The sequence below is a fragment of the Buteo buteo genome, chromosome 13 (genome assembly GCF_964188355.1).
Source record: "Buteo buteo chromosome 13, bButBut1.hap1.1, whole genome shotgun sequence".
NCBI lineage: Eukaryota > Metazoa > Chordata > Aves > Accipitriformes > Accipitridae > Buteo > Buteo buteo.
In genome coordinates this window covers 818170-842959 of record NC_134183.1, presented here as the reverse complement: position 1 = coordinate 842959, position 24790 = coordinate 818170, and the positions used below count along the sequence as shown (strand labels likewise).

Here is a 24790-nt window from a genome sequence, read left to right as displayed (position 1 = left end):
CTCGGCTCGGCTCGGCTCGGCTCGGCGGGGGCGGGGCACCGGGAGGGGGAGGGGCTTGTCTTGCACCGCCCTTTCCCGCGTCACGTGCCGCCGCCCGTGGCGGCTTCCGCGCCCTCGTCACGCGGGCGGGGCCGGAGCGGCGGCGGCGGGATGGAGGAGGAGGGCGGCTACGGTCAGTGCGGGGCCGCGGCGGTCGCGGGGGGGTCCCGGCGGGGATGGGGCCGGGCCGGGGGCAGCGCCCAGCGTGGGGGGGGGGGGGTCTGGGACCCCCACCTGGACCGGGCAGCGGTGGGGCGAAGGGCCGGGGCGGGTCCCGGGCGGGTCCCGCGTGCCGGGCACGCAGCCGGTGGGGGCCGGGGCGAGGGGCCGGGGCGGTCCGTGATCCGCTGGTGGGGGGTCCCGGTGGGGCGGGGGCGGCTCTCCCGGGCGGGAGGGAGCGTTTGGACCGGGCCGCTCCCAGGCGGAAGACCGGGGTCGGTCGGCGGTTCGGGGGTCGGGCGGGGTTTCGGAGGCGGCGGGACCCGCGCCCGCAGGTGACAGAGCGGCTGCTCGCCCACGCGTGGCCGCGGCCTTGGCGGCATCGGCCGGGTGGGGCCGAGGGGGCGGTGGAGGAAGCGGCGGGAGGAAACCGGCAGCCGGTGCCCACAGCCAGCGCGGGGAGCGGGGCGAGCTGATGGGGGCTGGTTCCCCCCCCGGAGCCCCGGCGCTCCCCCTTCGCCGGCCTCGTCCCTTCTCGGGGCTCAGCCCCGGCGGCTCCGCACAGCCGGCGCCGCGCTGCTTTGGTGCCACAGCTCGCGAGCTGCCTGCAGTGTCAGCGCTGCCAGACCACGAACCTGCTGCCTGCAGTGTCAGTGCTGCCGGGCTCTGGGACCTGCTGCCTGCAGCGTCAGTGCTGCCAGACCGTGAACCTGCTGCCTGCACGCCTTCCCTCCGCCGCTCACGCTTTGTATTCAGCTGCTGCTTCTGAGCACTGAGTTCAGGCTCCGTAGATCTGCAGGGCAGGCTCGCGTCGATGGCGTCTGTTGAATGGCTCACAAACCACCCCGGCTCGGGAACACGCCTGCCTGGCATGGGAGCGCCCGGTGTGTGCCCAGAGCCCGCTCGCAGGGTGGGCCGAGCAGGGCGAGGCAGCTCAGGGGCTACAGGTCCCCCCTCTTGTGCATGTGCAGATTGCTTCCCTGCTTTCCTGCATGCTCTGTGTCTGCAGAGCATTGCCTCCTGGTGCCGAGGAGCTGGACCAGGCAGGAAGGCACTGCCTGTGCCTCAGCCCTCTGAGGCAGGTTCCTGTGGGTCAGCAGGTGGGTTTTCCTTGAGCAAGGACTTTGCTGAGGGGGAGGCTTGAGTCTGTCTGGGTGAGATCTGAAACCAAGGTCCCAATGCTGTGAGCCGTGCTGGTGACCATTCTTCCCAGGAGCTGAGATCACCCAGGCACTGCCGGTGCCGGCGAGGACGCTGCCGCTGGCAGTGCTGGTTCACAGGCTGGCTTCCTGCGTGCCGCAGTTGTGCAACGCAGCTGATTAGGAGGCTGCTGTTCTACCCCAGAAGTGACTGTGCTCGGCAGTGGGGAGTTTACTGTGTGAGATAAGGTGCGAGTGCCCAGCCCCACTGGTGCACAGCCCGGCACAGGCGTTGTCGATGCAGCCCATTAGCAGGAGAGCGCTGCAGGGAGCGATTCTGTGAGCAACCTCTTTACCGCTTCCTGGAATCGCCTGGAAGACGTCCCGGGTCGTCTTGTCAGCATCAGAAATTGCTTGCTTACCGTGCCATGGGGGCCGCAGGGCAGAGCACAAGATGGGTGGCACAGCCACCTCCAAATCCCCGCCGCTGTCCCTGTTGCAGGGGCATCGCAATCTGCAGCTGTCCTGAAGCTCTTGAGCTCTGTTGTTTTTGCAGAGGATGGTCTGCCGAGGCCTCAGAGTGGTGGGAGCCTGACGGGGAGGCTCTTGCTGGTGAGATTGTGCTGACGCCAGTGTCTGCCCCACAATACGCGGCCCCTCTCCAGCCGTCTGCCTCGGCAGAGAGCAAATCCTGGGGCGAGCAGCTGGCGGCACAGATGCGGGCTCCCCCCGCTCCTGCCAGGGCACGGGGCTGCGCTCCCACCCCCTTCCCAGCATCTCCTGGTGGGGACGGCGGTGAGACCAAACCCATCCACAGACCGGAGCTGACCGAGCGTGGTGGTGCAGGAGCGAACGCCTCTGGACGGCGGGGTGGCAGTATCGTGGCGGGGAACCGGCCTGGCTGCTCCTGCCCTGCCAAGCTGCAGCACTGGTGAGAAGCCGGAGGGAGCTCAATCCCTTCCCAGCACTGTGTCCTGAGCTGAGCCCCATCTCGGCTCAGGCCCGGCCCCGGGGTGAGGGGGATTGGGCAGCACTGGTAATCCTACTGCACCCGAGGGATTACTGCTCCCTCTGGCCCAGGGGATTAAGGGATTTTTCTAAGCAGGGTTGATGCAGCCTCCTGCAAAGCGGCTTGTGCTTGGGGGGGGGCCTTGCTGTCTGGGGCAGGATGGCTGGTGTCAGGAGGTGGGGTGGACTCTGCGAGGTGCGGGAGATCCTCAAAGGAGGGTGGGCTGTCAGGTCCTCCAGCAGGCTGGGGGGGTCCCCACCCAGGGGGATCCCCGCCCTCTCCTCACTGCCAGCCTGCATAGCCCTGTTTTGCCAGCAGGCCCCTCGGCGCAGGCTCAGCTGTTTTGGAGGCAGCCCAGGACCGCGGCGTGCACCTCTGCACTGAGGGGACTCCGGCCGGGGGGGGATCCTGCCAGGGGAGCTGCCAGCGAGGCACCAGCCCCTTCCCTGGCATGGTCCAGGGGTGAGCCGGGGCGAGTCGCTGGGCCTGGCTGGGGGAGCAGCTCTTCCGCAGAGCTCTGGGACTCCCAGGTTGAAGACATGGGGACAGTGCAGGGATGGCACCGGACTTGGAGAGCAGAGCCAGGGGCCAGGGCCAGCAGGGCTCAGGCAGCGTGGCATTGGTCAGAGGCAATTAGCTGGTTCCTCTCCCGAGATGTTTGGGAGCAGAGAACAACGTGCTGCGTTGCTGACGCTCAGCAATTACACATCAGGGACGCAGCAGGGCCTGTGTGTCCCTAAGCAAGTGTTTCGGCCATCGCAGTGGGGTTGAGGTCAGATGTTTCTGCTCTGGGCCTCTGGGAGGGGGGAGGCTGGCGGGGGAAGCTGCTCTCCGGGGCCCCACTTTCCGGCAGGCGGAGGATCGGGGCCCAGAGCCGTGGTTAACATAACCCCGGGGTGTTTGTAAACACCCTGCCTTGCCCAGGCAGGGTGTGAGGATTGAGCCGGGCATCTGGGTTGCTCAGTGTGGGAGATGCCGCCTGGCCCTGTTTCAAGCCGGCTGGAGCACCCATGGGTGCCCTTGCCTCACGGGGGTTTTTCTAGATGCCGGTCCAGGCCCTTGGCTGCTGCTTGCCACACCATGTGCCTGGCTGAGCCCCACCATCCCCCGGCTCCTCTCACTTGCCCTTTTGCCTCCCAGCGATGTGGCAACCACAGCTTCGGCCTCTGGGAAAGGGGAAGCGGTGCTGAAACCAGAAGGTTGGTCACGTCAGTGGCGAGTGCCTGGGTGCCCTCGCAGCCCTGGGAGCTGCTCTTCTCTGCCTTTCCTCCCATCTGCAGCCATACTGCTCCTGGGACCCGGGGTCCCCTCCTGCCCCACACCCTCCTGCCTGCGAGGGTGGCTTCCTCCCAGGGTGCCCTTCCCCGCCGCCCGGCTTGGGTTTCTCCTTGCTCAGCGCGTCCCAGTGCTTGCCGGCGCAGGCGAGCGGAGCCGGCAGCCGGGCTGTCCGCAGGACGCTGCCTCGTGCCCCGACAGGTTCTGGGGTTTGTTACTCATGGCCATGCCCTGCGTTCGGGGATCGCTTCTGCTTTGAGGGAAAGAGCTGTCGGTCCGGTTTGGGTTTGCTTGGCGCCTGTGGGGCTGGGGGGATGCAGGTGCAGTGAGCCTGGGGGTAGAAGGGCTGTGCCTTCCCCCCAGCTCCACAGCTGGCCCTGAGGCCAGGATCCCGGGGCAGGACCTCCTCCCCGCTTCCTGCTGCAGGAGCCCCTCGCACCCCAGGACCACCGCAGAGCGGGAGACACCTCCGTTGCCGCCGGGGCACGCCTGGAGCTCAGCCGTCTGACCGGCGTCACCGGGGGACTGGCAGAAGGCGCAGCGGGCCTGCCCGTGCACAGCACGTGGGGCAGGCTGAGCCTGTCGGACCTGTGCTGGGATCAGCGCCCGGGCCCTGCGCCCCATGAGCGGGGGCCGTGGCAGCACCCTCCGCTCCCCACGCCTCGCCAGAACCGCGTTGTCTCTTGGTGCACCTTCCTTTATGCAGTGCTGGTTGCTACGCGACCGCTGGCTCCCGATGCTTAATGCTCTAATACGGAGGGATAAAACCGCTCTAAAAATACCCCGCTGCCGGCCCCCCGCGGGGGTAAGGGGGCTGTCAGGGGGACAGGCGGCCCGGGGCGGGGGGGCTGCCGGGGAGTTCCCAAACTCCTTGTCCTCTAAGTGGCTTTGAGCCGCCGGCCGGAGCATCAGGAGCGGAGCAGGCTGGTGTGCAGGCAAGGAGCGGCGAGGATTGGCTGGGGCTGGCGCGTGGGCTCCTGCAGCTGGAGCTCCCCTGCCAGAGCCGCCTTCCCCGGCTCCAGCCAGAGCGGGGACTCCTCCGGCTCCCCTGCCTGCACCCTGCCCGCGGGTCCCGGCACCGGGGAGCCTGCTGCTCAGCCACGCAGCACCCGCCGGTCCTCTGCCTGCTCTCGCCTGCCCCGTCGCAGCTCGCGGTGTCCTGCACAGGCCTCCGCAGCATGGGGACGGTCAGCGAGCTCTGTGCCTCCAGTTTCCAGGCCTTCCTCTGCCCCTCGGTGGCTGCCAAGGCAGGTAGGCGCTTCGTGCCCTCCCCTCTGCTCGCCGTGGGGTCCCCGTCCCCCTGACAGACGTGGCGGCGCCCACGGATCGGGCTCCATATGGCTTCTGCTGACAGCGGCACAGAGTCCTTGCCGCCTCGCCGCCTCCTTCCCCTGCGCGCCGCTGGCCTCCCCAGGCTTGGGCCTCTGCAAGTGCTGAGCCCCGGCAGGACGGCTGGGCACCGGGCTGCCTCGTGTGGCATTGCCCCGCACCGGTGCCGGGTGCCACGCTGGGACCGGGGGTGCTCAGGAGCCGGTGGTGGTGGCCAGGAGGATGCATGCAGCTCGGTGCGGCTGTGGCAGGTCCTGCCCCAGCCCCTCGCCCTCCTGCGCTGCCCTGGGTGACACGTAAGCGCTCGGCCGCCCTTACTGCTGCAAGTGCGTGTAGCTGCAAGGGCAGCTCGGGGTGGCACTCTCCAAACCAAAATCTGTGCAGGAAAGCCCAGTGCCTGCTGCGTCGGGGATGCTATTGAGGGCTGGCCGCCTGCGTGAGCTGCTGCTGTCTGTGGGTTCCTGCCCGAGTGTGGGGCTGGGACTGGCTGCGTGGTGGGGCATGGGGCTGCGAGACCACCTCCAGCCAGCCTTGCGCCCTGCTGGCAGCTGAGGCCGAGCAGGAGCGGGCTCTGCTCCTCCTGAGGCCCAGCACAGTGAATGGTGCAGAGAGCAAGAGAGGTGCCTGCCGGGCTGCGCTCCCAGCACCTGCACAGTGCTCGGCGCGTGTGGACGTGGCCAAGCTGGTGCTTGCCCAGCCGCACCGTGGGCCGGGGGTCCACGCACAGGGAGTGTGGGAGCCTGGAGCCGCCAATGCGCGAGGCGACAGCTGTGGACGTGGGTTCCCTGCCGGGCTCTGGGCAGAAGAAAGAAGCGGGGGTGACGGACAGGGCTGCGCAAAAGCGGGATGAGGGCCTTGGCCGGCTCCAGGCGCAGGGTCCGGCCACCTGGGAGGGTCTTTCCTGGAGCCGCCTGTCCCCAAACCCTTCTCCTGACGCACCTCGGCTGTCAGTGGGGAAGGATGGGGCTGACGCAACCCAGGATGCGCGTGCGGCGCGGTGAAAACAGGATGTGGTGTGCCGAGACGGGCAGGAAGTTTCTGGGGGCCCCCGCGGGCCCCCCAGCCGTGGGGCATGGCAGGAGCGGGCAGTGGCAGCCCGCAGCAGAGCCCAGCAACAGCCGCTGGCAGCACCCTGGGCTCGGTCCCATGGTCTGCCTAAACCCGCTGCCTTTGCCCCTCCGGTGTGGCCTGGCGCAGGCGGGACGTGAGCCGTCGGGAGGGCTGGCTAGCGCGGCAGCACAGCTGTGGGCTGAAGGACCAATGTGAGGCTTCTGAAGCCTTTCCTCCCCTTGCTTTGTAGCCGTCGTTCTGGGTGCTGTTTCTCCATCTCGCACTGCTGAGCAGGATTTAGCTGAGTCAAGGCGGCCGAGGCTCACGCGGCCTCTCCAGGCAGCTGACAGCGGGATGGGGACGTGCCGGGGGTTCGCTCCCACTGCAGGCATGGCCCCACAGGCCCCAGACTCTGCCGCACAGTGGTCCTGTACGGAGTGGCAGGGTCTGTACAGGCACACTGGAGCAAAGGGGCAAGACAGTGGGGAGCAACCTCCTGTAGGGACCAGCATCGCTCCTGGTCCTGCTCCCGGTCCCAGTTCTGGTCCCATCCGGCCGTGTGAGCTGCAGTGGAGTCTGCAGAGGGCAGCAGGCACCGGTGGTCCCCACAGCTCTCCCGGTCCTGTCCGGGGCTCCATCCTTATAGCCTGGACAGGACCTGGACCTGCAGCGAGGGCTCTGGTGGAGCCGGAGGGGGAGCTGCGGGGCAGGGTGGGTGTCTTCTGGGGTGGGGGGCCCCAGCTGGTGGAGAGGAGGGGACCCCAGCATTGCCGCTCGCTCGAGGTGTGCCGGGTCGAGTGTCCTGGCAGCCCCGAAGGAAGGAAGGGCTGGGCCAGCCCCCAGTGCTTGCCTGGCTGGGACCCCAACACATCACGTGCCCCGACCCCAAGGCCGTAGGAGCGGGGAGCAGGGCCCTGGCTGACCCATTTCTCCACCCAGCCGGGAGCAGAGGAGTTAAGGCGCTGGCAGCCCAGGCTGGTCGTGGCAGGAACAGGGTGTTGCTGGTGCTGGCTCCTGGCAAGGCCAGGCCGGGATGCGTGACGCCGGGGCGGCTGCGGAGCTCATTGGCCCGGCACAGCCCTGACTCACCCCAGGAAGCACCGGGGTGGGCAGGTGTCCGCGCCCCAAAACAGCAGCACCTCTCCGGAGCGGCACGGGCACAGCGGACGGAGCCGGTGGAGACAGCCTGCCAGGATGGTGCTCAGGGCGGAGGGCAGCGGTGAGCTTGGCCGGGGGTGCGGGGAGACTGGTGGGGCCGGGGCGAGGGGGAGGCAGGCGGGTGGTTCCACGCCTGCCCCGTTCCTGTGCCACCAGCCGTGTCCGCTTGTCTTAGGGCGGTGGGGAAGGAAGGAGCCCAGGGGGTGAGCATGGCCTCTGTGTGTCACGGGGGGCTTTGGTTTGGGCATGGTGGGAGAGGGGGGGATGTGCTGCTGTTGCTGCTCCCAGCTGCCGCAGGCCCCAGCAGCCCTGGAGCCTGGGACAGATGGACAAATCCTGCCGGTGCCCCTTGCTGCCCTCCTCCTGCCACTGGTGTGCAGGGTCCTCGGGCTCGGCTGTCGGCAGCAGGAGCTGCAGGAGCCCCCGGGCCCCCCTGCGCTGGGGCCTCGTGGTGGCGGGGAGCAGGCGCCAGTGCTGGGATCCCGCAGTCCTGGGGGTCACTGCGCCCCAACTCCTGTGCCGGGCTGAAGCAAGTGCCTGCTCCAGCCTCCCCTTCCCTGCAGCACTGCTCTGCCCGCGGCGAGGCTCGCCAGCCTCTCGGGAGCCATTTGGGCTCTGCTCGGTGCTGCAGGGCGGGTGCTGTGTGCTGGGGAAGGGTTAACGCCCTCTTCCTTCCCCAGAAAAGCTCTTGCGTCTGGGGTTTCTCTTCCTCTGGCTGCTGCTGACATGGCTGGGCCAGTGTCACGAGTGCTCGCCCTCCGCCGTAGCGGCACGGGTGGGGAGGGACCTTCCTGGGCTCTGGTACAGACCCGCCGCCCCCTTTGCCCTGCAGCATCTCATCCTCTGCTGCGCCTGCCCCGGGGCCTGCCGAGACCCCTGCCCGCTCGCTGGTGGGCAGGGAGAGGCAGCGCTGCTGCTGCCGGCGTTTGCTTTGCTAGCTCCAGCCTTCGGCCAGCTCACCGCTGGGCAGGTCCAACCCTGGCACCAAATTTCACCTCCCCTGCGGCTGAGCGGGAGGGTCCTGCGGTGTACGCTGCAGCCCAGGGATTTAGAGGTTTTGGTGTCTGGCAACAGGCGTGTGATGCAGTTTGGCCCTCCCGCAGCAAGCCTGGGCTTGCCGGGCACCCTGGGCGCCAGGCAGGAGGGGCCAAGTGCCTGCGGGAACGGCACTGGGGTGCGCAAAAGGTGCTTGGATGTATTGATAAGGCAAGGCCTCTGGTATTTTTAAGTTTAAATAACTTTTAACCTGGTGCCATGAGCCGGGTTGTCTGGTTCATACTTCCTGGTGTCGGAGACTGAAAATATTGGGAAGTGTTGCCGTCGCATCTGGAGGGATGGTGTCGCAAGCCGTGGCTGTCTCTAACCTTGGCAGTGGGGGATTTTTGCGAAGGAGGAAGCTTGTCAGAAAGCCCGAGCGGAGCCAGGGAAGTGCTGAGTTCAGAGATTCGGTTTGCGTGGTCGCAGTCGCCCCAGGGGCGCATGCGGCTCCCACGGAGGAGGCAGCAGCTCAGGGAGAAACGATGCGCAGTTGAGGACGGTGCTGGTCCGGAGGGACGTGGCGTCCCTGGGCGCTGGTACGGGGCGGGTGGCCGTGCTGGGGACGTTCCGGGTGAGTCCAGGCTGGCGGCAGCGGTGGCCTGGAAAGCGCAGCCATGGTGGCACGTGGGGCCTCGGCAAAACGGAGCGGTAATGTTTGGGGAAGGAGAGGGCGGTGGCAGCCCTGCCAGGCGCCTGTCCCTAACACCCCCGGGCAGGAGGTGGGAGGTAGCGCCAGGGCCGAGCCGGTGGGTGCTGCTGCCACCTCCCTCGGGGACGGCGCTCTGGAGGAATGGTGCTTTGGTGTTCTTGCGGGTGACCTTGGTGTGGTGTGCGAGGGACACGCTGGCAGAGGCGGGAGGTGCAGGCAGTAGATGAGGGCCGGGACTGCTGTTGGAGGAGCGGGTGACCTTGGCGATGGGAGAGAACAGGAATGGGATGCCATGTCACTGCAGAGCGGAAGGTCACGCGCCAGGGAGCACTGGGAATGTCCTGGGAGCTGTGGGTCTCAGGAGCAAGGGGGGGTGTGCAGCAGCCTTGGGCTTGAGCCTTGGGGATGATGTTGGGGAGGGGGAGCCTGGCTCCTGCATGTGATAGGGAGGTGTAGATGTCACGGCACACAGTGAGGTTTGTCCAGAGGATGTGCCAGCTCTGGGCCCTGGCTTGGAAGGATGGATCCAGGGCAGAGGGGGCTGCAAGGGTGGCCAGGAGCTGTTTTTCTGTGGCAGAGCAACCCATGGGGCTCCAGGTCCATGTGGACCCCGATGCCACAGGGCACAACAGAATCGCCCAGCCACAGCAGGGACCAGGACGGGCACTGACGCTGGCGCAGCTGGGGCAGAGTGGAGTTAAATGGGACTTGGCGGGGTGGCAGGGCCAGGGCCTGGGGGAGGAGCGCTGGAGCCAGTCCAGGGGCCGTGCTGGTCCTCACTGCCCAGCCACCTCGGGCTGAATCAGCAGGAACCGGCGGTGCCCGGCTCCCCCGCTGCAGCCGCTGCCACTGCCCAGTGGGGCGATGCCCTGGCCCTCGCATTCCTCGCGTGCCATTGGTGGCACTTGGCCGCTGCATGGGGCTGGGGACGCCACTCGCCAGCCCAGCTCCTCCGGGCACCCGGCAGCTCCACATCCCAGCTCCTGAGAGGCCCCAGGCTGCTGGTCGGGAGCAGAGGTTGCGCCCAGAGCCTGGCAGGGATGATTCCCACAGCCACACATGCTGACCTGACCGTGTCTCTGCTCAGTGCCCAGTGACCTGACCCCGGAGGAGTGCCAGGAGCTGGAGAACATCCGTCGTCGCAAGCAGGAGCTGCTGGCTGACATACAGGTGTGATGCTGAGGACCACCGCCCGCGCGCACGATCCCCCTGTCCCGTGCATGGCAGCTTCTTGCTCGGGGTCATCCCCTGGGAGACAGGGACAATCTCCCTGCCTGTGTCACTGGGCAGAGTCCCTGCAGCCTCATCCAGGGTCCCTCGCCCCGCTGCTGGGAAAGGGGAGGGTGGCCCCAGTGAGGCGGGGAAGAGAGGCTGCCCTGGCCAGGGCTGTCCATAACAGCTGTGGGATCAGCGTACAGTGCCCTAGACCTGCAGACCCCGTGCAGGAGGAGGCCCAGGCAAGGCTGTGGGTCAGGTTTGCGCTCCTGTCCCCTTTCCTTGCCAGCCACCTGGCTCCTCGCAGCCTGTGGAGGCTCTCTTGGACCTTCTGGGGTATAAAATTGGAGCTGCTGGAGCCACAGACCAGGGTGAGCTGCGCCCGCTGGGCAGATACCAGCGGCTGCTGCAGGGAGCCCATGATCTGCCACCCCGCTGCCTGATAGTGCTGCCTCTGTGGGGCCCCAGGGCTGGGGAGAGGGTCCCAGTGGGGGACGTGGGCCCAGGCTGGCAGCTGCCCTGCCAGGCCGAGGCAGCCGCAGCTTTTCCTTGCTCCCCGCAGAGCTCTGGGCTGTGTTCCCCGCAGCCCAGGGCACCGGCATCTCTGTGCCAAGCACTCCCTGGCACGGGCAGGGACCGTGTCTCTGGGCCAGGCCACTGCCCTGGCAAGCTAGTGCGAGGTCAGTGCTCATCTGGGACACTCGTCAGTTGTGTCCCCGATTAAGGCAGCAGAGGCTAATTACTGCCATATGCTGGGCATGATCTAAAGGGATTAGGGGGTAATATTGTTAACCTCTGAATCTCTTCCTTCCTGCACGCTTGGAGCATGGTGATGCTGCAGGGGGATTAGCAGCGGGGTGCAGGCAGCCCCCTCTGCGAGTGCCCCCACGCTGGTTCAGCCCCCGGCAGCACTCAGGTTGGGAAGAAGGGAAGGAAGGAGGGACTGCCGGGGCCTCCTGGGGGAATGGCCCTGGGGCTGGCTCCTGCCTCCTCGAGCCCCAGTCCATGGGGATGCCCTGCCTGCTCTTGGAAGTGGGAAGGAAGGGCAGTCCTGGGCCCCAGCCTGCCGTCAGGGCTGGGGGGGCCAGAGGCTTTGGGAGGGATGGAGGGAGCTCCTGTCTCAGCGTGCTCTCTCCCCTCAGCGGCTGAAAGATGAGATAGCAGAAGTGACGAATGAGATCGAGAACCTGGGGTCCACGGAGGAGAGGTGAGTCCTCTGCTGACGCGACAGCCCAGGGTCTCAGCTGAGCCCCCTCCCCTGCAGCCAGGCTGGCCCTGAATGCCGGCTCACTCGCACCGTGTGGGAGCCGTGGGCAGCTGAGTGGTGCAGCACCCTGAGGGCGCTAGTGTGGGCGGCTTTCCCAGGCATTCTGAAATCCTTGGAGCGGTAGCAGAATCCCAGTCTGAACTGCTGCTCCAAAGGTCTGTTTTTCCAAGCCTCAGCCCCTCTGTCTGGCCACAGTGACTGTCGGACTTTGTTATTCTGAGCTGGCGCAGGCGGTGCCAGCCTGGGATTAGGGGGTCCCGGCAGCCGACAGGAGCTGACTCCCAGCATCGTTTCCAATCACCCACTGGCGCGTGAAGGCTGTCACCCTCACGCCAGCCCCACTGGGGCCTGAAGGCTGCTCTCCCCAGAGCCCCACCGCACCCAGCTTGCCCTAGCCTCCCTCTGTACAGAGGTGACCTGTGGAGATGCTGTACCCAGCACCCCTTCTGCATGGAGTGACCCCGTGGACGGGGCACGGCAGCTCCTGTTTGCTCTGGGCCCTGGCAGGCTGAGAGCAGCCCCATGCTGCTCTGCTGCAGAGCGGGGCAGAGACATGGAGCGACGCGCCAGCTTCACCCCGTGCAGGTTCAGTGCAAGAGGCCTGGCCCGGTCAAAGTTGCTCACCTCCTGTTCAGTCCAGGCTGACCCCTCCCCACAGTGCTCTGCCTGAGGGGCGAGGGGGTGGGCAGGAGGCAGCCAGGTCCCTCCTGGGTGCTCAGAGCTGCTTTGTGCCTTGCAGGAAAAACATGCAGAGGAACAAGCAGGTGGCCATGGGCAGGAAGAAGTTCAACATGGATCCCAAGAAGGTACTGTGGGGTGGGCTGGGTGGGGAGTGGGGCAGCAGGCTCCCAGTGAGGCTGCATGGAGGGGGCCTTCGCCAGCCTATCTGGTCTGTGCTGGGCTCTGTGACCTTGCAGTTGGGGTGCCTCACTGCCTGCTGGGGCCGGGGCAGAGCCAGCACCCAGGGCAGGGGCTGAGGAGGCATCAGACAGGCTGTTGGGGTCAGCAGCAAGCGCCTCTTGCACTGCTCCAGGGCATCCAGTTCCTGATCGAAAACGACCTGCTGAAGAACACGTGTGAGGATATTGCTCAGTTCCTTTACAAGGGAGAGGGCCTCAACAAGACAGCCATCGGTGACTATCTGGGCGAGAGGTACGCTGGCCTGGGGCAGCTCGCGTCTCCTGAGGATGCCCTGGGCTCTCACTGCCTCAGAGATGGGACACTGCAGTTCTTTGAGCTTGTGGGGCAGCTGAGTGGGGTACATGGGGGCTGGGCACCCTGAGTGCCAGGGCCAGCTGGGGGGCTGTTTGATCCGTGGCTGGCACTTGCAGGAGACCGGTGTGTGCAAACCAGCCCAGGACTTGAGTCGGGGTGTAGCTGCAGGTCTCCACCAACAAATGAGCAGAGTCTGGAGTGGGGCAGGGAGAAGTAGGGCTGCTCGGCAGTCACAGGACTTGCTGATCATGCATCCCTCGTGCTCTGGCTTTGTTCCTGCAGGGACGAGTTCAACATCCAAGTCCTGCATGCCTTCGTGGAGCTGCATGAGTTCACTGACCTCAACCTCGTGCAGGCCCTGCGGTGAGCGAAGGGTGCCAGGAGCTGAGCCACGTCTCATCAGGGGAGATGGGCGGTGGGCTGGCAGGGGGCTGTAGCGATGTGAGTGTGTCCGGAGGGTGCGTGGAGCCCCCAAAGCAGCGCGATGCTTTGCTCTTCGCAGGCAGTTCCTGTGGAGCTTCCGGCTGCCCGGGGAGGCGCAGAAGATTGACCGGATGATGGAGGCCTTCGCCCAGCGGTACTGCCAGTGCAACCCCGGCGTCTTCCAGTCCACAGGTGAGTGCCTGCCCTGGCCCCCTCCCTGGCCGTCCTGCCTCGCAGCTGACTTTTCCCTCTGTCCCTCTAGACACCTGCTACGTGCTCTCCTTTGCTATCATCATGCTGAACACCAGCCTGCACAACCCCAACGTCAAGGACAAACCTACAGCGGAGCGCTTCATCGCCATGAACCGTGGCATTAACGATGGGGGAGACCTACCTGAGGAGCTGCTTCGGGTGAGGGATGGGACATGGAGGGACCGGGCCAGGGCTGTGGAGCTGGCCTGTCGCAGGGCTCCTGGGTGGAACAGAGCTGATGCTGCGTATCATTGTACCAGAATCTCTATGAAAGCATCAAGAATGAACCCTTCAAAATCCCTGAGGACGATGGCAATGACCTCACCCACACCTTCTTCAATCCCGACCGGGAGGGCTGGCTCCTGAAGCTAGGTGAGTGCTGGCAGACAGACAGATGCGGCCTGGGGGGGGGCAGGCTTTCCCCAGGGACAGGGCTGGGACATGGGTGTGATGCCCCTGGGCTGCGCACCTCGCCTGCTGGCCTGGCTTCTCCGGTTGTGGCCCCGTGGAGGGGCAAGAGGCTGCCGACAGGGGCACAGCCCCCATGCAGAAGGCATCCATACATCCAGCAGCCCTCTGTCTTCCCTGGGCTGGGCAGCAGGAGCGGACTCACAGTTGACGAGGCCCTGTGGTGCGTCTGGGTGGGCGTCCCAGGGGATTCTGCCTCTAGGTTGGGCAAGCCGCAGGGTGCAGAGCTGGTACTGGGGTCCGATGTCGGCACATGGAGACCGCGAGGCCCTTCTCATCACCGAGTCACAGCAGGGTCTTGTTGGAGCAGGCCCCCGGGAGTGAGCGGCGAGCTGCCCCAGGCTGCGTGCGTCCCCCCTCCATGCCACAGACTGGTCCCTGCCTCACCTTCCCACAGCATTATCACCTCCGCATCCCGGCTCCACATGCAGGCAGCGTGCATGGCATCCCCGCGGCCCTGCTGCACAGCCCGGCTCTCGCGGCCGGCGAGCCCACCCCGTGCCCTGGCTCCTGTGGCTTCTCCTCTTGGCAGCTCTGGGGAATCCTCCGCCCTGGTTAAGCGAGGGGGGACGGGGTGCTGGCAGGAGCGGGGTCTGGTGGGGGCCTTTCCCTGGGACTCTTGCTAGGGTCGGGACTCTGTCCTCTCACCAGGGGGTGTTTCTGCCATATTGCCACCCCTCGGGATGGGAGAGGGGCTTTACCCGCCCCTGTGCCCTGACCGGTGCAGAGCCCGGCCCTGGGGCTGAGCAAGGGCCATCTGCCCCCTGGCTCTGGGGCAGGGAGATGTGGGGGAGAGCCCCAAACTGCCTCTCCTGTCCCTGAGCAAGCCCGGCGCTCCGCTGGCGGAAGGGCCCCGTGCATGGCAGGTTGGCACCTGCTGCCGTTGGGGCTGTTCGCGGCTGGGGGGGGGGCAGAGAGGTGGCAGAGCAGCCGTGAGCCCCAGCCTGGCTGCTGCAGCTCAGCCCACTCATGGGGCAGGGAAGGGACCCCATGGGGAGGCCATGGGGCAGGGGGAACCAGGCCCTGAGCCCCTCCAGCCGAGGAGATCTGTCCCGCAGAGCCACAGCGAGCCAGGGCAGGTTGGCCCCCGCAGCAGTGCCACCGGCCTGGCCCCTCACGGCTTCCCTGCTACAGCCCTGCCCCACTGACCCACGCGGGGCGAGGGGGGTTCTTTGGGGTTTCCTCTTTTTTTTTTTTTTTTTCCTTTTTTTTAATTTTCTTTTCTCCCTCATTTGTATGTTTCCATGATTTTGGCTCTTCCTTTCCTTGCCCCCAACTCCAGGAGGTACGTACCCCTCTCCCTGCTCTGCTCACGCCGCTGGGGCTTCGTTTCCTTTTCGTTTTTAATTGCTGGTGATTAGTCTCATTGCTGCTGCTGCTAACCACCCGCACCACCCCGGGGACCTCGCCTGCTGAGGGGACAGCCCTGCTCCCGTCGCTGCCAGGGCAGGGGTGTGGGGTACCGGCCTGACCGATGCCGAACGCTCCCCCAGGCCTGCCGGCCTCCTCCGCTGCCCTGGTGCACCCCACAGCCCAGGGACGGATGAGGCCATGGCCGCTTCTCCTTGCCCAGCCGCCGGCGGGGGCCACCCGCCCGTCCGTGCTTCGCCGTGTCTGCTGGCAGCTCAGCCCAGCTGCAGCGGGTCTTTGCCTACGGTGCCACGAGGGATGGGGACAGGTTTGAGGTGTCCTCAGGAAGGGCCCTAGCCTCTGTTTGGGGGGGGGGTCAGGGGTGCTGAGTGCCCCAGAGCGGGATGGAAGCAGGCAGGAGCTGTCTGCGTGGTGCCCTGTGCCGCACTGGGGGTTTGCAGCAGTCCCCATGCTGGGTGCCGGCACTGCCCTGGCTCCACCGCCTGCAGCCCTGGGGAACATTGGTGCTCCCCCTGGGCCTGCACTGGCCCTCGGTCCCATACGGCTCTGCAGACCCTGCCTGACCCCATGGGGCCCAGCACCCCTGCGGTCCCTAAAGCCCGGGATCCTCCTGCGCTCCCCGTGCCGCAGGACCCTGCCCTGGCACGTGGCCTCTTGCTATACCCGCAGCCCCAGGAGAGGAGGTGGCTCTGGGAAGGGCCAGGGGCTGGAGAGGGTCAAGCCTGAGGTTTTGGGGTGGGGTGGGCTTGGCTGGAGGGAGGCAGAGGAGCTTTTTCTAGGAAGCGCTGGCCCCAGCCTGGACTGGGGTGGGCGGCCAGCCGGCATGGGGGAGCAGGGAGGCATGGGGCCTTCCTGGCGGGGTGGAGGAGAAGACCGCAGCCCCCAGCACACACAGTGCCTTCTTGCATCCGTGCCGGACCCGGGCAGCACAGCCTGGGTGTTCATCCCATGGTGGCAGCACATCTGGCACCACCGCAATGGCCAGAGCACACCGGCGTGGCAGAAGGGGAGCTGAGCCCAGGGGTGAGCAGTCCCTGAGCCCAGGGAGCGGCTTCTCCCTCCGTGGTGGCCGTTGTGAAACTCCCTCTGATCAAGTCCATGAGCTGTGGCCCTGGGCTCGTGCCTTGCTCTGGCACCAGGCTGCACTGGCCAGGATGCAGCGAGACCGTGGTCAGTGTGAACAGAAAGTCCCCGCGTTCCCCCAAGAGCTGCCTGGCTGCAGTGTCCTCTGGCCACGCCGAATCAGTGTTTTGGGTGGGAATGGGTGCAGCGCTCCTGGCCCGGCACCCCACCACCTTCCACCTCCATCCTCATCCGTCTGCTTTCCGCTCCTGCTCGTGCCCTGCCCGGCGTGGTGTGTGCTGCCTGCTGCTGCTGTGCCCGGTGCCCGCCGGGCTGCCTGGCTCTGCTTGCGCCCCGGCGCCCGGTGCTTGTCTGTGTGTGTCTGCGTGGGCTCCAGCTCTGCCGTAGCCTCCGTGTGCCGCGAGCCTCCAGGCGCGTGCCCCGGCCGCGCTCCGCCGGGGCTGCGCCCAACCTGCTCCTCTCTGCTCCCAGGAGGTAGGGTGAAGACGTGGAAGCGACGCTGGTTCATCCTGACCGACAACTGCCTTTACTACTTCGAGTACACGACGGTCAGTGACCTTTGCTTGGGGTGTGCTGGGCCGGGACAGGGAGGGGGGCTGGATTCGGCCCAGCGCTCGCCTGCCTGCGTGGCATGGACCAGGCGCAGCATCCCAGCCGGCATGGGGCTGGCCGCTCGCCTCCTGCCGTGCTGGGGTGCCGGTGACTGCAGGGGTGCAGGATGCGACCCTCTGGCCCGGCAGCGCTAGATGCCTGTGCAGAGGGGTGTTTGCAGCCTCCAGCCCTGCCCAGAGCATGCAGGTGGGTTTTGGCGGTGTTCAGCCTACAGCTAAAGCCTCTGCTTGGCCCCACCAGGATAAAGAGCCCCGTGGCATCATCCCGCTGGAGAACCTGAGCATCCGTGAGGTGGAGGACTCGAAGAAGCCCGTGAGTGCCGCAGCAGGGTCCCCCGGGGCTGGAGGGGCAGCCCTTGTGCTTTGTTTGGGGCAGGGAAAGGCAGGAGGTGCAGCAGCCCCCCAGGGATGCCCCCGGGAGAGGCAGGAGGGCCCTGCAGTTGTCACCTCCACCCGTCATGGCAGCTGGGTGCAGACACTGCGGTGTCCAGGGCTGGTGGCAGGTCATGCCTGGGGGCCACGGGGTGACAACCACAGCATGTCCATCCCTCTCTGCTGCATTGGGGGTGGCTGTGCTAGGGGACCGCCTGCAGCCCTGGGGCTCTGCCTCGTCCCTCCCAGCCTGGGGTCCCCTTTGGAAGTGGGGGCTGCCTCTGAACCGTCTCCTCCCTCCCAGAATTGCTTTGAGCTCTACATCCCCGACAACAAGGACCAGGTGATCAAGGCCTGCAAGACGGAGGCGGACGGGCGGGTGGTGGAGGGGAACCACACGGTGTATCGCATCTCCGCCCCCACGCCCGAGGAGAAGGAGGAATGGATCAAGTGCATCAAGTGAGTGCTTGGAGGAGCAGGCGGCAGGGCGCTGGGCAGGGGCACAGCAGGGACCCGTCTGCTGTGCTTGAGGGTGGGCTGTGCTTCCCGGGGCACCCTGCAAGGATGGGGGGGAACAAAGGGACCTGCCTGAGGCCCTGAGAGGCAGGATAGACCCAGTTTTTGCCTGGCCATGTGGCTAACTGGAGCCCTCGTTCCCTCTGCCAGGGCAGCGATCAGTCGGGACCCTTTCTACGAGATGCTGGCTGCCAGGAAGAAGAAGGTCTCCTCCACCAAGAGACACTAGCAGCCTCCGCTGGCCCTGCGAGGCTGACGTGCCCCCGGCAGCCTGAGCGTCTCCCCTCCCCGGAGGGCTGCGGGGCTGGGGCTGCACTGCAGCCTGGCCCTTGGGGGCCCAGGACCCAGCTTCAGCTTCGCAGTTTCTTTACTGTGGGGAGGAGGAGGGGGCACAGGCATCTCGGTGGCTCCGGCCCCCCCATCACTGCCTCATTTCTAGGAAAGCATCTTCACGGGCTGGAGCTGGGACACTGACACCCCTGCGTTGCAGGGAGCCCCATCCTGCCCCGGGCTCGGCTGCAGGATGGGGAGTGCTGCATGTGTGTACTGTCCTCCCCTCCCGCCTCGGCCAGCCAGGGCACCACGGGCACCCTCCCTGCTCCCGATCCTCCCAGCAAGCATGCAGCCGCACATGCCACTGGGTCCCCCCAGCAGCCATGTCCTGAAGCACTTTGGGTGTCCCATTGGGAAGGGCGTTCCCAAACGGCTGCTGGTTAGCAGCTGGCGGTTTTGGGGTGCTGCAGGTGCTGGGATGAAGGGTGGCAGCCCCAGGGCAGCTGTGGGGGAGGCCCCACGGAGGCATGACTTCTGGCTCTCGTTGTAGCGGGCCTGGGTCTGTCCTGGGCTTCCCCATGCTGCTGCCTTGGAGCCTCCCAGCTGTTGCCTGCACCAGGGATGGTCCCTGCGGGCGCAGGGACGGCTGCAGGGCCGGGAGTTGTCACCGTCAACGGTGTGCAGTGGTGCCACATGGGGCACAGACATGTCCTTGCCAAGCCGTGGGGTGCCAGAGCTCAGATGAGAGCCCCTGTCCAGCAGCACCAGCTGGCATTGCCCCCCAGCATGTCCTTGCAGCACAATCCCCTCGGTGAGGGGCAGGGGAGGCTGTGCCAGGAGTGACTGTCGTCTCCTCGAGCACAAGCCCTTGCTCTGGAGCGGGTGGTGAGAATGTGGCCAGAGCCTGCACCAGGGATGGCTGCTGTTGGGGGGGTCCAGCCAGGCCAGGGGCTGCAGCCCCCCCTGCCTCTGCCTTGCAAACGCCCGTGTCTTGTCCTGTTCCCCTGGCCACTGCGCACGGTCTGGAGAGAGGCGCCTGGATCAGTATTAGTCTATTTATCAGAGGTGTAAATACTCCTGTATAGTTTTCTCCTTTTAGATTATTTTGTATGTTGGGTCGTTCTGTGCAGAGGCCTCTCTGGAGGGTGGGGGGTGGCAGGATTTTTTATTCTAACTTTTTTTTTTTTTTTTTTTTTTTTTTTTTTTGCCACGGCCTTGTAAACTAGTGCTGAGGATCTGCAGCAAATAAACACTGAACCGCGCTCAGCCTTAGCCTCCTGTAGTCTGTGTGCGGCTCGGGATGGGCAGGAGCCCCCAGCCAGCCCCCGCCTTGTGCCCCAGCTTTGCAACCAGGTTCATCCTTCTCCCAGGACCAAGATATCAGTGCCCAGTGCTGCAATGTGCCACATTGCTGCCAGCTTCATCCACTGTGGCCAACGTGGTCCTGGTTTGAGCCTCCACCTGTTCCTGTCCAAAGCCTCTCGTTTATTGGTGTGCTGGGAGGTGTTTGCGTGGCTTGTGCCCTCGCCAGCTCCCCATAGCTTCCCCCTGACCGCCAGGAAGGTGCCTTGGGGACCTCGCCGCAGGGCACAGGGTGGCTGTGCCGGGGCAGGATGGCTCCTGGTCCTGCATCCTGCACGCCACCTGCCCGGTGTGCAGTGGGGCTGGCACTGAGCTCGGCTGGGCAGGGGGCTGGCTGCCCACCTGCAGGAACCTGTGGGCTGGACCGTGTGGTGCCAGACCCCCCCGGCTGCACAGCGGCACACACTGTACTGGTGAGAGGGGCCTGGGAGAAGGCGGGTGGTGGGGCACCCCCTCGGGTACCCCTCGCTGACAGCCCAGCTCTTGTCTGGCAGCTGTGGGATGGCAGAGCACCTGGGAGAGGGGGGGTCCTGCCCTGCCTGTGATGGGGTCTTGGGGGGGGGGAGATGGTACCCAGGTGGTACCAGCTGTAAATGGGGATGTGATCAAAAGCTACGTCAGGGCCAAGGGCAAGCCAGGAACTGCAGAGCCTGTGCTGGCTGTGCTGCTGCCACCAGGGCTGGAGGAGGCTGGACTGGCCAAGGAGAGACATGGACCATGGCGGGGAGCCTGGCAGAGCCGGGGGGAGCCCCTGCCACGGACCCTGCCTGCCCCGTGCCTTGGATGGGGCAACCCTTGGCACCACAGTGTGAGTCTAGCCGGGGTGGTGGATATGTGGGCAAAGAAGCTTTGCTGAGGGACGGCAGGCAGGGATGCTGAGGGGTTGGGGGCTGCCCTGCAGTTCCAAGGCAGTTGGGCTGGCACCAGTGTCGGTTGGGGCTGGCACCAGTGTCGGTTGGGGCTGGTGTCGGTTGGGGCTGGTGTCGGTTGGGCTGTGGACGGTGGCTGGAGGCTGCTGGAGGGCTGAGGGGTGCCACAGGGTGGGGGAACAGTAGGGCCAGGCAGGATTGGGGCAGGCTGGGGGGCGATGGGGCCAAGGACAGGAGGGGTGACGAGGCCAAGGATGGGGCAGGCTGGGAGGCTATGGAGCCGGTGGGGGCGATGGGGCTGGCAGCTCTCTGTGAGGCTGCAGCGTGCAGAGGGAAGGCTGAGGGCAGTGGCGGGGGGGTGGCAAGGGGAGCGGGGAGGGGTTGGGGTGCAGGGTCTGCACAGCCCCTGGCTGAGTGGGGCTTTACCTGCCCCCTCTCCCGCTGCCCCAGGTGCTGGGGAGCTGCGGCCGAGCCCGGTGCCCGTGGGATGTCGGCCACGCCAGACGAGCGGCATGGCTTCCTGGAGAGCTTCACCACGCTGCTGCTGCGGGTCCGGCCGGACAAGTGGAACAAGTTTGTGGGCAGCGAGGAGGCTACGGCCGTGCTGGACGAGTTCTTCAGGCAGCAGGACGCGCTGGAGCTGGTTCTGGGGCTGAACCCCGCCGGGCAGCTCTCACCGACCACCGGCTTCCCACCCACCCTCAGGGGCAAGGGTGTCTACTTCGTGAAGAAGAAGAGGGAGAACATCACCCGGGAGAACTGCCAGAGTGGGCTGCTGGTGGGAGACATCAGCCCCTCGCCCGTGGAGCAGCTCATCGCCGTGGTGGAGGAGGTGAGTTGCCCACACGGGCAGGCACCGGGTGCAGGCTTGGGGCAAGTGGGATGAGCCAAGCTCCCTGCGCACGCCGCTGCTGCCTGGACACCCGCTGCGGGCTGCTGTAGCCAGAACTTTAGGTGGGTGCGAAAAGAAACTAAATTAAATTAATAGAAGAAAAATTGCCCCAGGCGCTGGCCCTGGCCTCACGGTGGCTCCTGGCCGCCTGCCCTGCTGTGCTCGTGGGCTGGCTGAGCCCCACCAGGACACAGAGCTGGGTGAAGGTCACAAGCCCAATTTTCTCCCAGGCCCCAGCTGGATCGCTTCCTCCCTGTGGTTTTAAAAACTGAGTGTAATTCCCCCTTCTCCGTGCCCCACAGCTGGGAAATGTCTGAGTGGATTTTTCTCAAACTTCCGATAAATATTCCCGCTCAGAGGCCTGCCAGCCCAGAGCACCCAAAAGCTGAGTCAGGTCCCAGGAGCCCCTGCAATTCCTCCTCCTCAATGCCAGGGGCTTTTGCTCATGCACCAGCCTCTGACCCCACTGGGTGCACTCACTGCTCTGCTCCCAGCACTTCCCAACACATGAGAGTGGGAAATCCACCAGAGGGTGAGGGGACTCCCGGTCACGCTGATGAGAGAGAAAAACATGAGTAGAACCCATCAATGGCTGCCAGAGCTGTGGCCAGGCTGAGACGGTGCTTGGATGGGCAGCAAGAGGGGACGCTGTGCAAACCAGCATGGCTGCATGCTGCCCTTTGCAAGGGGAGAGCTCGACTGAGCGCCCAACTGAACCCCCTCCTCCAGGTCATGTCCCCCCTGCTCCTGAGCAAGGAGAACACGGCAGGCTGGCCTGGGGTGGTGGTGGAGGACATCAAGCGACAAGTCCACCGGCTGAAGAACGAGATGTTCGTGATGGGCGGGAAGATCCAGGGGAAGCCGCTGCTCCGGCTGCCTGAGCACCTGGACAGCCAGGATGGCTCCAGCACTGTCCTGGAATGGTGGGTGCTGCTGGCGCTGCTCGGTGCCAGCGAAGCCTGGCAGGGGCTCAGGGCAGCATGAGTCCCTCTGGGAGGGACAGGAGCTGGGACACTGGCTTGGTCCCTGAGCATCCCTGGGCACAGCCACCCCTCAGCAGCAGAGCGCCTTCAAGAGGCTCGTACAGGCTGCTGTGCCGACAGAGTTGGCAACAAACAGGCGTGTGGGGCTCCCCCGGTGTGTTTCGGGGCCAGTCCCACTGCTGGAGCATAACCCAGCTGCCTTTCAGCCTGGAAGGGCCTGTGGACGTTTCAGTGCTGCACGCCATCGAGACCATCATCATCGAGTGGTCCCACCAGATCAGAGACATCCTGAGCAAGGACTCGGCGCAGCCGCTGCTGGAGGGGCAGCACCCCCTGCCCAGGACCGAGTTCGAGTTCTGGCACACCAGGATGGGCAACCTGCAGTGCATCAACGACCAGGTACCGCCTCGCCCGTGAGCGGCCGGCAGCCCCGTGTCCCTGGTGCTGAGCTCCCAGCGCTGAGCCCGCCATCTCTGCCCTGCCAGCTGCTCTCACCCCGAGTGACGGCACTGGCCGAGATACTGGAGAAGGCCAACAGCTGCTACTGGCCAGCGCTCCAGAGCATGTTCAGGGATGTCAGTGCTGGTAAGCCCCCGGGTGATGTGGTGGGCAGCTGCCTCTGCCTCTCCGGTGAGGCTTCCCCATCCCCAACGTGGAGTTTCTCCCCTGGCCCAGGCCTGGAGGAGGCCAAAGATGTCAGCCTCCACCTGCAACCGCTTCGGATCCTGCTGGAAGAGATGGAGCAAGTGGATTACTCCCAGGTAAGTTGTGTATGACAAAATAACCAGGCACTGCCTGGCTTCATCATCCAGGTAGAGGCAGCAACGCTGAGCCCCAGAGGCTGCTTGTGGGTGTGGATCCACCCCGGCTCTGCCCGACCCTCGTTAGCACGGCCACGGCCCCGCGCTAACGGGCCTCTGCTCCCACAGCTGCAGCCCTACATGGACAGGGCACTGTGCACCGTCCGCCTCCTCCGTGCTCACTGCCAGTACTACAGCTCGCCTGCCCACACCATCGTCGTCCTGCAGGAGATCTGCAACCTCCTCATTGAGATGGTAGAGCCCCGGGGCCGGCGCCGGCTCCGGCGGGACAGGGGTAGGGCAGCACCGAGCCATCGCCATCTCCTCCCGCTGCCCCACTGTGGGACCGTTGGCAGGAGGGGTGACACGGGGCAGGCAGGGGGAGCCCAGCTGGGATGACGTAGAGACACCCCACCAAGGGATCAGCAAAGCCCCTATATAGGGCTGGAGGGGGTTTGGGGCAGATGTGGGCTGCAGGTGATCGCCAGAGAGCCCATGGGGCCAGAGGGTAGATGGGGGCAGGAGGAGCCCCCCATGCTCCCCTCTGCCAACAGCCCCTGCCTGCATTTGTCTGTCCTAGACCCGTAACTTCCTGAGCCCAGAGGACGTGATGAAGGGGCTGCAAGGAGAAACCGAAGAGGCCTTAGGAGGAATCAGACTGAGCATTTCCACCATAGAGAAGCTCTTCCAGTCCTACAGCACTTACTGCTCCAACCTGATGCCCACGTTGTTCCCGGTGGGTGCCAGCGATGCTGCGGGTCCGACTGGCCCCATCCACCCCAGCTCTGTTCGCTGATGGACCCTCTCTGCTTCCAGGAGGAGCCGCAGCTCTGGGATTTTCCCCCTTCCCTCGTCTTCAGGAGAATGGACTCCTTCTTGCACAGGCTCAAGATCATTGAGGTGACAGCACAGCATTTTGGGGCACGGCACCAGGCCCATGTGGGCTCCCTGTGCCCTGGGGATGCTGGGGTGGTCCCCTGAGAGCAGCACAGGGGCAAACTCTGCTCCAGCCCCAGGGTGGGCTGGGGCTGCCCGCACAGGCAAGGAGCAGAGGGCAGGCGGGAGCCCAGCAGTGATGCATTGCTGGGAGTGCAGCGGCATCATCCCCAGCAGGACACCAGTGCCCCCGCACCCCTGGGGCTGGATGGGTACCCCCAGCCAGGCCACAAAGTGCCCTCTGGGAAGGATGCTTCTCGGGAGCGGGGAGCTCTCAGGATGCAGCCCTGTGCCTGCTGCAGCTCCTGCACCCGTAGCACTGGGGCTCAGGGAGCCGAGGTTTCCCACTGAGAGGAGCCGGGTGAGATGATGGTCTGTGCTTGCCAGGAGCTGTACCAGACAGCTATCGAGTTTCTGAAGCTGGAGAAGGCAGAGCTGGGAGGAGTGAGAGGAAATATCCTTGGGAGCCAGATGTTTCAGATCTACGAGGAGGTGTCCGAACTCATCAAGAGTTTTGCTGATTGCAAATATGATCCCTTAGACCCTGCAGAAGAGGTGAGTGACTGCTGGTATGGAAGTGTAAGCACCTGCTAAATGAAAAAAAAAGCACTTGCCAGAACACGCTGGAAGACCTGTGTGTAAAACTGTCCCATGGCAGCACGCATGCTTGCGCTGGGGCAGGTCATGGGGTTCCTGGCTGTCTGGGTTCAGCGAATCCTTCAGGAAGGATTTGGGAAGGAAGTGCAGAGGCTGTGCCAGCTTAAATCATTTTGCTCTTACTGGCAGAAATTGAACAAAGACTTTGCAGAGTTCCAGAAGAAGATTCAGGATGCAGACAGGCGGCTGGCCACCATCTTCTGCCAAGGCTTTGATGACTGCAACTGCCTGGCATCCTCTGTGAAGGTACACGTGGCCCCCCCCATCTCGTGTCCCCCCCCCCCGGCTTGACAGGTCCTGGCCTCGGGCACAGGGCATCCTTGCCTGAGCGCCAGAGGCTGGCAGCAGGCACGTTGCCTGCAGCCCAGCACGCTGCACCT

General features: G+C 65.6%; 2 protein-coding genes across 5 annotated transcripts in view; both read left to right on the top strand.

Annotated features, from left to right (window-relative positions):
- Positions 1–104: 104 nt before the first annotated feature.
- On the top strand, positions 105–19248 carry CYTH1 (cytohesin 1). Of its 4 annotated transcripts, none has more exons than XM_075044119.1 (13): positions 105–172; positions 9933–10015; positions 11203–11267; positions 12067–12133; positions 12361–12479; positions 12825–12905; positions 13045–13157; positions 13228–13376; positions 13478–13589; positions 16611–16687; positions 16992–17063; positions 17427–17581; positions 17789–19248. In XM_075044119.1, exons 1-13 carry the CDS (start codon positions 151–153, stop codon positions 17865–17867), a joined length of 1194 nt encoding a protein of 397 aa, XP_074900220.1. In that variant the 5' UTR covers positions 105–150; the 3' UTR covers positions 17868–19248. The 4 variants fall into 4 exon arrangements, with proteins under 4 accessions (XP_074900220.1, XP_074900219.1, XP_074900218.1 ...); XM_075044118.1 differs by lacking the exon at positions 105–172 and adding an exon at positions 7054–7219 and having other exon boundaries at positions 17789–19247; XM_075044117.1 differs by lacking the exon at positions 105–172 and adding an exon at positions 8743–8767 and having other exon boundaries at positions 17789–19247.
- Positions 19249–20522: 1274 nt separating this feature from the next.
- The window catches only part of DNAH17 (dynein axonemal heavy chain 17), a 39519-nt gene continuing 35251 nt past the window's right edge, over positions 20523–24790 (top strand). Inside the window, exons 1-10 of the mRNA XM_075044110.1 lie at positions 20523–20974; positions 21764–21957; positions 22224–22416; positions 22503–22602; positions 22693–22778; positions 22947–23072; positions 23398–23553; positions 23634–23717; positions 24141–24308; positions 24540–24656. Of these exons, the coding sequence (XP_074900211.1) occupies positions 20630–20974; positions 21764–21957; positions 22224–22416; positions 22503–22602; positions 22693–22778; positions 22947–23072; positions 23398–23553; positions 23634–23717; positions 24141–24308; positions 24540–24656 (1569 nt within the window). The 5' untranslated portion in view covers positions 20523–20629. The remainder of the gene's footprint in view (positions 20975–21763; positions 21958–22223; positions 22417–22502; positions 22603–22692; positions 22779–22946; positions 23073–23397; positions 23554–23633; positions 23718–24140; positions 24309–24539; positions 24657–24790) is intronic.